The following is a 15,241-nucleotide window of genomic DNA, read 5'->3' as shown; positions in this document are numbered from 1 at the left end:
CCCTAAGAGGGGTGTGTTTTGAACAGTGAGAGAGAAGCTGGGAAGAATGGGTGATTTTTTCCCAACCAGTGAATGGACTTTTTCCCTCTTGTGTTTTAGACAAAGGCAGCTTACGTGCTATTTTACCAGCGTCGAGATGATGAGTTTTATAAAACGCCTTCACTCACCAATTTTCCTGGATCCTCGGATAGAGGGACGAGACCAAGCAGCTCACAGCAGGGCATGGGGGATGATGAGGCTTGCAGCATGGACACCAACTGATGCTGCCTCAGTGATCCTGCCACCTCACAGCACCAGTGTAACCCCCCAGGACACCTTTGATCCTCTGAAGACTACTAGTGTTTGGGCTAAAAACCAGATGAGGAAATTCCCTTCTTTTATGAACAGAAGAAAAAAAAAAAAAAAGACGCTGTTTGCTCAGAAGGGTTATGTGAAGAGGCTGAATTATTTTTCTTTTTAAACAGGTGGTGAAAATTTTCTGTAAAACCTGTGGAGCCGCAGCATGGCGGTTGGGCAGGGGGCACACAATGGCATGTCTGAAGGATGCAAATAGAAAAGGAACACACTGTATTTGAATATCGTGGGGCCATGAAGACTGCTGCAGGCCGCCCCCAGTTCCTGGATTTCTGATTCTGGTGCCACTTACCGGTCACCCCAGTAATCTGCCCACAGTAAACTAGGCCTCAAGTAAACTTGATGCCCTTTCTCCTTTGCTGTGCGTGAGATGGGTTTATAACTCCCTAAACGCTAGTTTCCTTTTCAGTCATCTTGAAATTTCCAGCTTTCCCTAATGGAGATACTTGGTGCGGGAGTCTCCTGCCCGTCAATCGAGTGTGGAACCTCGCAGCTCTGTCATGTCCCCTGCCATCCTTGATGAATTGAGACAGCGCGATAGCGTGCGGAGCTTTTATTAGCTATCACCTGAAAGTCGGTACACAAACAGCCGGGTACTGTGTGTGCGGGCCGCTCCGACCCCGGCCCCCGCCCCCCGCCCCTCCATCTTGGCTTGAACACGGGACGTTCCTGGGAGCTTGGGCTTGGAAAGGGCTCCGGGTCTTGCAGACTTGTTAGGAAGTGAGGCAGCCGCCCCTCCAGTCCTTGTCCTTTGGTCCGGCCTCCCCACCCCTGCGGATGTCTGAAAGGTCACGCGGCCCCACCGCCCCTTGTGGGGCCCGAGTCCACGCCTGGCTGCCTCTCTCTGAGCCGGGACCCGTTTCCCTTCGGTGTGGGTTTGAAGAACACTGTCCGGGTTTTTTTCCTTTGCCCTTTAACCCCAGCCGAGCTTGGGGCCACTGGTCTCGGGCACGCGCGATCGGCCGGATCGGCCGGGCAGTGACCGTTGGCGGGGGCGGTGGTGTGGTCGCGCTGCTCGGTGAGGACGCGGCTGCCGGCCGAGGGCCCGGCGCGGCGCGGCGCGGTGCGGGTTGCGGGGCAGGGCGGCCTGAGAAGCGGGAGGCTGCGGGGTGAACAGGCCGCGTCCGCCGCGGAGGCGGGGCGAGGGCGGGCCGGGGAGGCGGGGCCGGGCGGCCCTGGGGCTCCCGCCGGATCGGCGATCTCGGGTTCCTGCCGCCTACGCGGGAGAAAGTGCCCGGAGTGCAGGGTCCCCCACTCGATCCTGTAGCGTGGATCAAGCTCAAGGAAGTCGTGGCAGGTCCCCCGTTTGGGGTGGTTTGCGACCTCACTGTAACGTTACCGTTCCGTTGCTCTGTACATTTCCAATGTATTGTTACTTAATAAGGACATGGTCGCTTTTAGGGAAGATGTCTGAAAAACTGAGAAGATGCAGAAAGGAGCTGACCGCAGCCATCGACCGGGCCTTTGAAGGAGTCAGCCATTCCCCGGAGTGCCCAGGCCGGCAGCGGCTGGAGATGGACTCGGCGCCGCTCTCCTTCCCGGTCGCGGTGCCCGCGGTGCCCGGGCTGCCCTGCCGGAGACACCCGGCCTGCTCCTCCGCTGCCCCTCTGGCTCCTGTCCCCTGTGCTCTTGAGAGCGAGGGCCCCGCCTTTGCACCAAACCAAACCCCCATGAGTGCAAAGCCACAGGCTTTGTGCCCTCAGAGAAAACCCCTGACCAGCAAGGAAAACGTATTGCTGCATCCCTCCATCTTGGCGCCTGAAAGACAGTTTTGGAGAGCGGCAGGAGATGGGGAGAACTGGAGGAAAGACAGCCTGAGGTGATTCCAGTTCGATAGTTTAATTGCTACCGTTAGGGGTACCCGGTTTCTGAAAAAGTTGTCCACGATCCTAATTGAGCCCACAACACTGCTCTTTTGCCTGCCCTCAGGCGCGCCAAGACTGGTTTGGGAAGTTCAGATTCTTCAGAATACGGCCCAGAAAATATTCTGAGGGCGGGGGGTTGGGCGAGGAGTCCCGGATGTCTAGCCGGTCTTGCAAAGCACTTTGTAGTACCCAAAGGAGTAGTGAACGTTAACAGACCCGATTTTTAGTTACCTCATTTTTTATGCCGCAGAAACAAAAAATCTTAATTCTGATGTCCTTCGCCCATGTTGGGGACAGGGTGCATGGAAGGCTTCATCCTTGCCTCTGCTCCCCTCCCCTGCCCAGAACTTTTTTGACTGAGGGAGTTAAGATCTCCCTCAGACCTTCTTCCAGGTAGCTTCAGACTGCCTGGCCTCAAGCACCTTGATTTGGAGCAAGATTAACTATATGGGATTACACTTTAAGGTCCTGCCATCTTGTCTGTCTTGTAGACAAGAGAATGAAGAAGCCATTTAGCTGGTTCAATATTTATCCTGGTATTCAGAGACATAAACATACAGTCTGTGGTGCTCGTGAGTCATCATAATGATGCCATTAGTCAACTTCACTGATTTAGCAGTTTCCAGTAGTCCCCCGATCACAGCATAAGTGACAATTTAAAGTTCCCAGTACGTTTTTGTCTTTAAGATTATCTAACGTTGAAATCCTTTTCAATATTTTCTTGAAAGAAAATCTAATTCTGCATCTTTTTCTTTTCGCCTGGGGGCTGCAGGAAAGATACGGAGAAAGATTTGAAGGTTGACTCAAACATGCCGCTCAGCAGTTCTAGCCAAGAGGTCACAAAGGATCTGCTTGACATGATCGGTGAGTACAGCGGGCCCATCCGGCCTGTCCCTGGGAAGACAGGCTCTCCACACAGACCCTGAGTTAGCAGGTGTCTTACGAAAGGCCACCCTCTCACCGCTCACCCGTGTACGTGGTAGGTTTGTTTTGCTCATGGCATGGAGCCCTCAAGTTGCTGACAGCTCAGTGGAGTCATTTCAGAAATGCCTCGTTGCAGTGATCCCTGGAGGTGGGGACAGCAGCCCCCAGGACTTGGTGGTTGAGCTCACATCGGAAGGAAACAGGACAGAGGCAGAGATGGGGGGAGAGTAGTCCAGCTGGGGCGGGTAACGAGATAAAAGAAATGTAAAAAGCCAAAAGCAGTTCCACCATCCAGAGACTACTGACGTAGAGCTGTACCTGTGGTCAGACATTTTCCCAGCACACGCGTCTATATGTTCTGTGTGTGAACTACGCGTTCCCTATTTCCCGCTACACGGTTGACAGACAGCTCCCAGGTAAGAGATGCATAGCCTCGGGGGCTGCCTGAAGCTGTTGGCTCCGAAGGGCCTCCAGGTTCTGGGGGATGAAAGCCAGGCCTGGGGAGGGGAGGCGCTTGCCCTAGACCACAAAGCAAGACCCCTGCCAGCCCACTACTTTAGTGGACTGAGTCTCCTCTGGTAGCCCCCCGAGGTGAACCGAAGCCATCACTACCTCTGTTCACTGTCTTCCACGGCCCTCGCCAGCGTCAGGCACCATTTTGATATAAAAACCATACTTTTTCTACCCTGTGTCTTGTCATGCCTGTGGGTCAGGGAGTTCCCTGAGAGCCAGGACAAGGATCTCTCCCTATCCTACCACTCACACCTTCCTCGGGGACTGGCAGATGATTGGAGCTCAATAAATGCCGGAGCCATAAAGGAGGGCACAAGCCCACCTTAAAATTTGGCTCTTGCGCCCCGGGGCGGGCACACGCAGCTTCTCACAGCCCTGAAAGAGGGGTCCCCCACTTGTAGGTTTTAACTCGCTCCTGAAACGGCTGTGGAAACCACTCACTGGAATTACAATGCTGGATATTCTTATTTTTAAGACCATACCAGCATCCGAACTATTGAAGAATTGGCCGGAAAACTAGAATTTGAAAACGAGTTGAACCGGGTGTGCGGCCGCGGCGAAGACTCGCCCTTCAGGGATGGGGCCTGGGCGCTGCTCCTGGACGAGAGCCCGCAGAAGGCCTCAGACGCTGCCGACCCCGGCGGCCTCAGGCGGGCTTTCGATGACCGCAGTGTCATCGAGACGGTTCTGGACCTGGAAGAGGACTACAATTTGATGACCTCCTTTAAATACTAAATTGAGTAAGGACAGTTGCCTTTAGCTTTGATTCTTTACAGCAGGAGGCTGACCCTAAGGTGTCTGTGCTGAGGCAGTCACAGTTGTCATCTGGGGCCACGTTTCAAAGGGCTGGCTGAACCTGAATTACCATGCCCTTTTGAACTTTCAGATGTGTCCCTTTTTGAGCTGAGAGTTAGTGTTGTTTTTTTTTTTTATTCTGTTGCTTTGAAATGTTTCTTGCTATTGATTTTTTTTTCCACTTTTCTTGGCATTTGTTTTTTGATTGATGTTCAATATACCCAGTGCTCGAGGCAGGTGCGAGCCATGGGCCTCTGCTGTGTCTCTTGGTGTTCTTTCCCACAAGCCCCTGAAAAAGTACCACGGCCACAAACGGGTGGCTTTGTGGACCAGCCCATCTCAGGCCAGCTCAGGCACATGGGACCTGGGGTCAAGAAGGACCTTGGCCCCAGGCCCCCTGCCAGCCATGCATATGTCCCTCTCCTTGCACTTTGCATGCAGGGTGCCTGTTTCCTGCATGGGCCCTGTACCTGCCTCGTGTCCCCCATCCCTGTCCCTGCCAAGCTCAAAGGCCTCTTGGTTGTGTCAGAAGGGCTGGCAGCCTCCTTGGTCCCCTCCTGACAGGACATTCCCATAAGGCTCCCCACCACATATCCCACACCCCACATCAGACACCTGGGTCCTCAGCTGAGGGGGGTGGGGCAGGAAGGGTAACAGGTCCTGCCCATCCACCTTCAGTCCTGAGCCTCATCCATCCCACTCCAGGCCTGGAGACCCTGGAGGCCACAGGTGGGTACCCAAGGCGGCGACCCCGCCGAGGCAAGACGGGCAGGGAGAGAAGGCGGTGCCAGGCCACTGCCCTCCTGAGGTCAGCATAGCCCCAAAAGCTGAGCACAGCTGGTTCCAGCTCCACCCCTGGAAAGAATGTCATCAGAAATTATTTGGACAAATCTCTCGAAATTATGCTGTTCCTTCAGGAAACCTAACAAGCTCTCGGGCAAGGCTTAATGCCTCTCAGACACTGGTCTCAGGGAAGTGCCACCTCCTGGGCTCGTAGGGAGGGCGGGGGTGAGGAGGCTGGCACAGGGGTTCTCTGTAAGGCCCACAGCTCAAGCAAACCAAAGAGCTAGGGCAGGAAGGGTCAGTGCCCGAGGCCCCCCAGTTTCTACCAGGCCATCCTTTAGGCTAGCCAGCAAAGACCAGTCTGCAGAGCTGGTGACACCCCTTCCCCACAAGGCTGGTGAGTCCTCTGGGCTTGCAAGTGGAGATGGCACACCCACTTTGTGGGGTGGGCCTCTCCTGCAGGCACAGTCACCACTACTGCCCTTCCTGGGGCAGAGAGCAGGACGAGGCTAACCCAAGGCCCCTCCCAGGCCCCCTAAGCCTGGTAGACGTCCCTTAACCAAGTGCTAAAGGCGAACACCACCGTGCTGTCCCATGGGTGTCACTCGCCCCTGATAGGATGCTATGAGAGGGGCGCTCTGCCTCTGTGGGGTTCTTACTGAAAACTCACATCCCCAGTCTAGTCATGAGACAAACGTCAGACGAACCCAGACTGGTAGTTTTTCTACAGGACACCTGGACAGTCAGACTGTCAAGGTCATGAAAAATAAAGACTCAAAAACTGTCACAGACCAGAGGAGACTAAGTTGACACAGTGACTAAATGCAGTGTGATATCCTGGATTGCATCCTGGAACAGAAAGGGGACATTAATGGAAAACTGGTAAAATCTAAATAAAGGCTGGAGTTTAGTTAATATTTATTTATGTTAGTTTTTTAGTTTTGACGAATCTGCCAGTTACGTAAGATGTTAATATTCAGGAAACTAGGTGAAGGGTTATATACAAGCTCATCATCTTTGCAACTTTCCTGAAAATCAAAAGTTAATCCAAAATTTAAAACGTATTTATGTTTTCAAAATGCAGTTGATCTCAAGTCTGTGAAAACATGTTTATGAGCACACATGCAGAAAATTGTCATGGAGGAGACAAGGGGGAGTTCGTTTTCTTTTTTCCCTGAATTGTCTAATTTATTTGCATTTATCGCTTCTATAGAAAGAAGAAATTATAAGGTTATTTTTTTTTTAAATCCTCATCTCTGCCAACCAACTGTGGGCATCCCTCACCAGGTACCTGCCCAGAGCTGACCTTCAGCATCCAGGACCTTACGCAGAGGCCAGGGCCCACAGGAGAGGGCCCACCAGGACCTGACAAGGGGGCGGCCCTTTCCTGAGGATGCTGGGTCATGGGGCTTTGCAGAGCTGGTGGCTGCTGGGGACGGGATCTAGCCTTAACCCTGGAAGCCTGAAAAGAGGAATGTTTTCTGCCTGTGGTGGAGACAGTATGGGTGTGGGTGGGGCAGGGTTCAGGATTGCCCTGGCCTCACAGACAGGCATCCTCTGTTTATGTGAAAATTCGGATTCACCACAGGGGCGGTTCATCCTGGAATCCTTGAAGGAGGTGGTGAGTGAACCCTCAATCTCTGGCGTGCCAGCCCCACATTAGTAGGTGTGGTCATTTCCTTGGTGACATCTATTCCCGTCTGCATCCCTGGTTCCCTGAGAGGCCCCAAGGAGACCTGCCAGCCTTTGTTCATCTGCTTCAGTGCAGCAGGCAGATGTGTTTGGGAAATGGGGTTTAGCTGGAGGGGGAACGGGAGACTAGAACATTTAATAAAATTTCCTCAGATTTGCAGGGAGCTGGGATCAAAGACTTCTCCGAGAGACATGAATAGCCATAATTGAGGAACTAAAAAGGTTTTACGTCACTTGATTCTCTCCCCCGCAGTTCATCTTGGCAAGCCAAACAATCACTGAATTGTTTCCGTGGAAACACCAAACTGCGGTTTGAATTAGCAGAATCAAAATAGAAACAAGGCAGATCCAAGAATAAATAAGAGCTTTGGAACCTGCTAATCACAAACTGCAAATTCGAGCCACAGCACAAGGCCTGTGAGACGCTGGGCCCGTCCAGCCCCATGGGAGAGGTTTCCAGGTCCCCTGGCTCCATCACCAGTGTCGATGCCAAAGCCACTAGAAACCAGTTCTACACACCTGTAGACATTGTAACAATGTTTAAGGCAGGAGCTGGTCTGCAGAAGCTCCTAGGAGAGACTGGGGGTGCTAACGGGGAAGGCTGAGGAAGAAAGGACAAGAAAAAGGTGAGAGATGAGCAAATGGCCAAGCGAAGGTCTGGCAAGGAGCAGAGAGCCACAGCTGAAGCCTGAGAGCGGAGAAACGATTCTTTCAAGGGACAGTTCAGGGGTGTCCACGGACTGGAAACGGAGATCCTGCCCTCAGCGCAGTCGAGGCCGCGGTGTTCCCACTTTCCCGCCACAGCGGTCTAGCCACATGGGTCTGGGCCAGAATCTGTATTCTTGCCAGGTGAGCTGTGGGGATGCTTCTGGTTAGTAGCCTCTGCCTCTGTGTGCCTCCAGACAGCACAGGCGCACGGAGGCCTGCCTCACCTCTGGGGCTGAGGGATCCCCTCCCCTGGCCCACCTGCTCTGGCTCCTTGGCACTGCCCTGGATCCTCCACTTCCAATGCCAGGGAAGAGTTTAAGAGGACCGGGAGACCAGGGGGAAGGTGACAGACAACCTGCGGGCCTGTGCCCCTCATGTTTGTACCAGGAAGCTGATAGGGCAGCAATCTCATCCCGCCATGGGAGGAGTTGTGAGCTATTGATCAAATGGATGACAAAGCTTTGCTAAAAGACCTAATTCAAGCCCGATCTCCTGCCTCCTGCGAGGCGTGGCCAGGCCAGGGGCTCACCTGGAGCCTCTGACTGAAGCATGACACCTTTAATGTGGCAGTGAGGACCAGTGAACGAAGCATGCACACCACAGAGGCCACGGCGCCTGATGGTAGAGAATTGAAAAGACTGTCACCAACCTGAGGCTCTGGCAATTTGCTTTCCCCCTGGAGTATGCAGGAGGACATTAATATTTTAGTATCCACCAAAACATTTATAGAATGAACAAAGGTTTACTCAGGAAATCTAGTTGACGATGGCCCCCAGTCCCGGAGGGGAAGGACTCTCTGTGCTAGGCCAGCTGGAGACAGATATGATGAGGAGTTTTGGCCTAAGGCCTGGCATGAAAAAATTTTCAAAACTGCTCAACCCTTGTAGGAAGCAACTATGTTTTTTGAGGGCAGAACAGCTGTTGTTTTCTGGGCGCTCTGAGAGGAGAGGGGTTGCCTGGAGCTGGCCTGAGAGAGAAGTGGGTCTCGCAGGAGACCCCTCATCAGGACCCCTTTGGAACTTCTGAGACAAATCACAAAGAAAGGGAAATTGCAAGGGGGCACTCCAGAGACCTGACTTTCCGGGCAGGGCTGCCAGGGGCTGTTTGAGTGATGAGCAAGCAATCCCTGCCCTCAGTAAGTATTGATCAATGTCTATGAGTCTCAGACACTCTCCTGGATGCTGAGGGCGCAGCAAGGAGGAGGCAGACACTGCTCTTCTGTAGAATGGACAAGGTGGCTGAAACACAGTAGACACATTAATACATCCTTTCAGATGGAGCTGTATGAGAAAATTAAAACAGTAAGGGAATGGGCAGGGAGTAGGGTGAGCTTCAGAAGAGGCGAGGTCAGAAAAGGCCTCTCTGTAGGTGGCATTTAAATTGACGCTTGAATGTCCAGACAATTAGGTGCTGCCGTTGGCTTCATTTTTATCCTCAGATTATAACTGGAGTTGTACCAGGGGGAGGAGCCCCTAGCTGGCTCTCTGGGACCGAGGCCCATGGACCTCCCATCACATCCACCCGTAGAATCACATCTCTATCAGCGTCCAAAGAGCCCAAAACTGCGTGCTCCGGGGCCCTTCCTGAGTTATGTCACACTCACTAAACCTGGCAGGAACACGGTAATTAAAAAAAAAAAAAAAAAAAAAAGCCTAGGAATAAAATAAGAAACAGAATAGGCTTTCCTGATGATTGCCAGAGACAGGCAATATAATTTTAATTAACCCAGCCTTGTTAGGAGATAAATTTACCGTTCATTCTACAAAGACACCCAGCTCATGGAACAGTGAGTCACTCTGACCTTTGACTTCATGACACAAAATGAAATACTTCCGAAGAAATACAAGATTTCATAACTCGCGGCGGAATCAAAGAACAGAGGGTCCTGCTTTGGCATTGACAGTTGGACAGACGCTTCAATGAGAAGGCCGGTCACAAAAACTAATAACATTCAACAGGGTCTCAACTTTAAATTAAAATAATTAAACTTTCCAACTTAGAGTAATAAAAGATTTCCAGATACAGACCCCTCTGGTTCTACAAGCCTCATGCTAAGCACTCGACGCCAGCTGAAGTCAGTTTGGGAAGGGCTGGAAGGAACCCACGGTGTGGCTGAGCACCTTCCTCCCAGGCCTGCGTTGCAGAGCAGAGGACACCAGCAGAGAAGGCAGTGGAGGCTGGCAGTGGAGGCTGAGCAGGCAACCACTGTGGCCCACAGTGGGAGAAGAGGCCAGGGCAGCCCGAGGCAGAGCCCTGGTCCACACTTCCGTGGCCTCAGAGAGGGCTGCTGCCTGGGGCTCCCAGCTACTGGCCACAGGAGGCACGTAGACTCGAAAGGAGAGTAAGAGCAGCTTAGGCTGGTGCCTGGCACCTTTGCCAGAGGTGAAGTGGGCAAAATAAAATCTCTGACTTTTGTGGGACACACCCCTCCGAAAATAAAACATATAAAAATAAATCAATAACCATTGCTTTCTATAATGGTCCACTCCGAGGTCCCAATGTCATTTATTGGCTTGGAAATGGGCAAATTTTGGAAGCTGTCCATCTCATGAAGATTTTTACTTTCATGAAAGAAAACAAAACACCAGTTTGAGTCGGGTGTCGTACATTCAAAATCATCTTGTGAGAAGCCCAGGAAATAAGATGGTATGTATCTTATGTATTTGATGGCCTTAAGTAAACAAATAGGAGATCAGTTCAATAATTTTTTTTTTCAGGCGAGGCAATCCTTGGTTGACCTCACAGATTGCAAGGACCTTATCAGCTTACAATCCCTTATTTTTTTTTATTGTTTACGCCTACAGCACCTGGTCTTCCTAGGTGGTCTCCCATCCAAGTACTAACCAGGCCTGACCCTGCTTAGCTTCCGAGATCAGATGGGATCGGGCTTGTTCAGAACGGCATGGCCGTAGACACAGTTCAATAAATTTAATGAAAGAAAAAAACGTATGCTTTTAGAAGTTTTATTTTTATTTTTTGTTTTTTATTACAAAAGAAATACATATGTATTGCAAAAATTCAAAAACGTCAGCACGATATAAATGGAAAGCCGAAGTCTCGTATAAGCCCACTGCTCTCCAGAAATAATACAGGGCCCACAGCTGCTCTCATTAACTCTAAGAGTGGTTGAAAAACAGGGCGGGGGTGGGGGGACGAATGGCGTGGCTCGTGAACAGCAGTGCTCTGGGCATTTGCTTGGTGTGTGTCACCTCTCTGTCACTGGCAGCTTTAACACTGTTTCTCTGTTCCTAAGACTGATTTAGCATGTCCTGTAAAGCATCCGCTGACCAAAAATGCAAATGCTCTGACAGCAAAACTGAATAAAAATAAGAAAAAAAAATCCTGAGGCCTGGGAAGGTGGTGGCCATGTGTAGAGAGTATTTTGAAGGCCAAAAATGTGTTTGCGAGTCCTGCTCCCCCAGCAGCAGCTCTGAGACCCTCTGCTACTCAGTACTCCCCTGGAGGCCCCCTTCCTGATGCCACCCACCAGGCTGCTGCCCCAGCTATCGTCACCACCGTCTTCATTCCAGTAAAGAGGGATGCGTTTGTCCCTTATGCCCTGACATGGGGCAGCACCTGGTACCCGGGATGCCAGATCTGCCCCACCCTGCGCTGGCCGGCCCTGGCAGGGCCTCTGCCTCAGAGGGTCCCAAGCAGGCTTGGGGGCTTTCTGCTAGTAGTAGCCGGAAGCTGCTGATGTGTTCGCTAATTTGTTTTTCTGAGACCAATAAACCATCAGCTGAAGTCACTGGGGCTGATCAGAAGCCATCGTCGCTACTATCAAAACCCAGGTCATAGAGCGTATTCTTCCCTGGCTCCTTGCACAGAGGGGACTGGAGACTTTCAAGGTTGAGGTCGCTGAACCAGCTCATCTGGTGGTCCCCCTGGGAACTTTTAGAAAGGAGCCTGTTGTCTTGGGAAGAACACCCACCCACCTGCGACAGTGTCCCTTGTGCTGCCCTCGCCGTCTTTCTGGGTGTGACCGTCCCTCCCAGAGCAGGGCCCGCTGGCTGTGTGCGGCTCCTGGGCCGGCACAGACGCAGGGGCTGTGCGAGGGGCTCCTGCTGCTCCGGGAGGGCCCTTCGGGAGCCAGAAGCTGGGGGCTGAGGACATTCAGGATTGAAAGTGCAGGGCTCGCTCGGGGTGCATCCTTGCTTCCCGGCTCGGGACCGGCCTCTGCGGGCTTTCCTCTGCGGCTGCTGCTTGCCTTTCCTCCCTCTCTGTATGGTGCGGCCCTTCTGTTTGGTCACCGACCTTTGTTCACAAAGGTCACATGAAAACACGCCTTTGGCTCGACCTTTTGGCCGAGAGTTCTCGATGCCGGTCTCGAAATTGTTTAAGTCCAGGGACGTAAGCTGCGAGGCTCCTTGGGAAACCAGGTCGCTGTCGCCAGGAGCCTGGTGGCCTGGGACGCTGGCCTTGTGGTTCTCAGAGCTTGTCTTGCCAATTACCTGGTTCTCGCAGTTGGTCTGCATGGCCTTGTTCCTTACTGGCCGGTTTCTCCTCCCTGCTCCAGGTGACAGTAGTGCATCCTTTTCTTGGGGGGCAGTAGTCTTTGCTCCTTCACCCCAGACAGCAAACCCCCCAGGCCGCGGGGAGCCCACCCTACGATTCTCTGCAGCAGGAATGGCCTGGGCCTGCCCCGGAGCTGGTTCCCCAGAGGCATGTTCGTCCTGCCTGGTGAGGCTGAGGCTCTGGGCCCGCAGTGGTGAGGTCTGGGACATGCTGTCCGTCACATGCCCCGGCACCCGAGGCACCGAGATCCATCTCTTCAGCTCTGCCAGGACACTGGGCACATTCAGCTGGCCTAAATGCTCACACAGCTGCTGGAAGTCCTTACTCTGCTGGGCAACTAAAACTTCAAGGTGCTTCAGATTGGACTTCATTTCTGTGAACTCTGCTTGTCTCTAGGGAAAGGCAGTGAGACAGTAGAGCGTTACGGACAGTGCAACTCAAAAGGCGCAACAGAATGGGCGAACGAACCAAAGGACGTGCCAGCACAACCCAAGCTTGTCCCTTTGCTGGGCGCCTTACAGGGGAAGCATGGCGACACTCTGGGTCGGGCCCTAGGGCCCACACTGTGCCAGAGGACCTTGGGGAAGGAAGCGGGGCACTATCCTGGCCTGTTGCCAAGGAGCCTGTGTTGTCCTTTGTCCTTTGCTGAAATGTGTAACATTAAAGGTGTCTCTCTGGGTTTTAATGACGGAGCCAAAACACACGCGAGGGAAGGGCTCAGGGGCTGTGCTCACGGCTTCGAGTGTCCGCCGCATGTCCAGGATGGCCTGCTCCGTGCTGCCTTTGTCCTGCACCGTTTCCAACACCAGGTCACTCTGGGCCTGCGCAGTTTCTCGCACTAAATATAAAACAGTGACAATTCACCTCAAGACGACTATGGCACGCCCCACCACGCCCAGGCTACAACGGTGGAGAGGGAGGAGCGAACCTGCCCCGGGCCACCTGAGCCTGCGTGCTGGCGCTCAAGACGCTTTCTGCCCAGGTCAGCCCCGGTGAGGAGAAGCCAGGGCAGGATGGTTCCCCCACCGCCTTCTTCCCTCTGTCCCCGAAGACATCCTGGTCCGGGCAGACTCAGCCTCAGCACCTGCTGGGCCCTTGAACCCTGCTGACCACATAGCAGCACCGACCTCTTCCTTGGTCTACCTTCTTGGCTTTGTCATCAGTGACCTTTCCAGAACATAGATACGATCATTCCCCCTCTGAAATCTTCACTGAAACTTTCAGCGGCACCCCACTGCCCATGGGATGAAGTCCAAATCTTCGAACTGGCTCACGTCCCCTTCCCCAGTATCCTCCCCCACGTCTCCACGCGGGGGGCTCCTAAGCCATTTCCCTCTTGCCGTTGGCCTTCGTGCATGCTGCTCCCTCAGCGAGAAGCGCCTCTGCCTCTATCCCCGCCACTCTAGCATCCTGTCCACCCCGCCCCAGGCCCGCTGCTCTTCCTTCCGATTCCTGTTCCTCCTGCTCTCAGCTTCTCGCTTCCTTGGAAAATGTCACTGTCTGTCTGGCCTGGGTGCTCCTTCTCTCTGCCGGTGGCACCGTGTGTGCTCTGCCATCGCTTCTCACCACCCACGTATTTATCCCTCACTTATACTTGGGCTCTAATGGGCTTGGTGAACTGAGTGCTCGCCACTCACTTCTTTTGCTCAGGGAGATTTTACACACACACCTATACACACGCATACGCGCACATTTATTTAATGACACGTGTAGCAATTAATTATTACCATCCTCTTGCTAAACGATAGGTCATGTGAAGATGCTCTGATATTTATTCAACAAATACTTAATGGGCATCTACTATATGTGAGGCGCCGGGCCAAATACTCTGGACATAACAGTGATCAAGACAGATAAAACCCTCTTAAAGTTACATTTAATAGAAAAAGCAGATAGTTCATAAGTAATTGTACAAAGAACTGTTTACAGACATAATTTATGAATGCTCCAAAGGAAAAGCCTGCTAAGCTCGAGACCATGTATCAGGAAAACCTATCCTTATCTCAGAGTGAGTTAAGATTTCCCAACTTAAGTGATATTTAGCTGAATCATCGTTAACCCATGAGGGGAAGAATATCACCAACAGAACAACGAGCATGTTCTCCGAAGAGGAGCCATGAGATCAGCATGGCTGGAGTATGATGAGAGAGGGGAAGGGGCCCGAATGCAGGGCTCAGCCAGACAGAAAAGTCCGTGTGCCATGTCAAGATTTGTCGCCTTGATTCTAAGACATCATTCGCAGACACATTCAGCAGAGGGTTGACACAATCACATTTTCTTTGTAAAAGGAACAATCTTCTTTTAATGGGGATGATAAACTGGGGAGGGAAAGCCTGGATTCAAGACCAGGACAGAGATCAGAAATGACTCAAACGAAAATGGGGATTTGAAATCAATGGGAAAAAGATGGATTTTTCAATCATGGCATTGGGATAAACTAGTCAGCGATTTACAAGAGAACCTGACTCTACCACAATCCTGATAAGAATATTAGTCTACGGCCATGCTGCCCTGAACATCTCTGATCTCGGAAGCTAAGCAAGGTTGGGCCTGGTTAAATCTTGTATGGGAGACCGCCTAGGAACACCAGGTGCTGTAGGTGTTAAAAAAAAAAAATCGAAGCTCCACAATACATTTTAGTTTAGAAACTATGAGTTCTTTTACTTCTTACTCAGGCTCATTGTAAACACCTGCAGAAGAGGACAAAGCACTGTAATGGCCATTTCAAAACCCTTTTCCTGGCTTTTTCTACTTTGGAGACTAAAGCCTGAGCTGTAAAAGGGAATGCGAGAGGAAACTATTACAAGTTCTCATATATCTTAAATGCATAATAAGTACAGCTTACACCAGATATTCTTTTTATCTTCTCATGACTATCTGAAGTGTGTTTCAAGAGTCTCTTGACAATTTTTTTCTTTTCAGATGGATAAAAACAATTTGGCAACAAGAGCATACTTGATTCTTCCCAGTAAATGGAAGGTAACCAGCGTAACCTCTGGTACTCGAAAGACAGGATAATAGATTCGAGTTCAGTCTTACTTGAAAACTTGCCTCAATCTGAAAGGTGCTTTGGTTGCCCCACTGTGTTCTAA

At 51.8% G+C, this 15,241-nt stretch overlaps 3 protein-coding genes and 1 non-coding gene across 5 annotated transcripts in view; 2 read left to right on the top strand and 2 right to left on the bottom strand.

Moving 5' to 3' along the window:
- USP4 (ubiquitin specific peptidase 4) overlaps nucleotides 1–697 on the top strand; it is a 35,075-nt gene extending 34,378 nt beyond the window's left edge. Inside the window, exon 21 of one of the 2 annotated variants that reach the window (XM_039837743.1) lies at nucleotides 100–697. In XM_039837743.1, coding sequence (XP_039693677.1) covers nucleotides 100–261 — 162 coding nt within the window. In that variant the 3' untranslated portion in view covers nucleotides 262–697. The remainder of the gene's footprint in view (nucleotides 1–99) is intronic. The other variant, XM_039837742.1, reaches the window with a different exon arrangement.
- A 211-nt stretch (nucleotides 698–908) lies between these two features.
- Nucleotides 909–9,283, top strand: CUNH3orf62 (chromosome unknown C3orf62 homolog). Its single transcript, XM_039837745.1, has 4 exons — nucleotides 909–1,372; nucleotides 1,756–2,173; nucleotides 2,992–3,083; nucleotides 4,132–9,283. The coding sequence occupies exons 1-4, from the start codon at nucleotides 1,132–1,134 to the stop codon at nucleotides 4,389–4,391; spliced, it is 1,011 nt and encodes a 336-aa protein (XP_039693679.1). The 5' UTR covers nucleotides 909–1,131; the 3' UTR covers nucleotides 4,392–9,283.
- A 1,146-nt stretch (nucleotides 9,284–10,429) lies between these two features.
- Nucleotides 10,430–10,548, bottom strand: LOC120582585 (5S ribosomal RNA). The gene has a single exon (XR_005647594.1). It is a non-coding gene; the product is annotated as a 5S ribosomal RNA (ribosomal RNA).
- Nucleotides 10,549–11,318: 770 nt separating this feature from the next.
- The window catches only part of IHO1 (interactor of HORMAD1 1), a 28,738-nt gene continuing 24,815 nt past the window's right edge, over nucleotides 11,319–15,241 (bottom strand). The window contains exons 9-10 of the mRNA XM_039837726.1: nucleotides 12,884–12,987; nucleotides 11,319–12,541 (exon numbers count right to left, since the gene is read on the bottom strand). Coding sequence (XP_039693660.1) covers nucleotides 11,393–12,541; nucleotides 12,884–12,987 — 1,253 coding nt within the window. The 3' untranslated portion in view covers nucleotides 11,319–11,392. The remainder of the gene's footprint in view (nucleotides 12,542–12,883; nucleotides 12,988–15,241) is intronic.

Source organism: Pteropus medius, unplaced genomic scaffold (genome assembly GCF_902729225.1).
Source record: "Pteropus medius unplaced genomic scaffold, Ma_sr-lr_union100, whole genome shotgun sequence".
In the NCBI taxonomy this organism is placed as follows: Eukaryota; Metazoa; Chordata; class Mammalia; order Chiroptera; family Pteropodidae; genus Pteropus; species Pteropus medius.
This window is presented reverse-complemented; position numbering and strand designations above follow the sequence as displayed.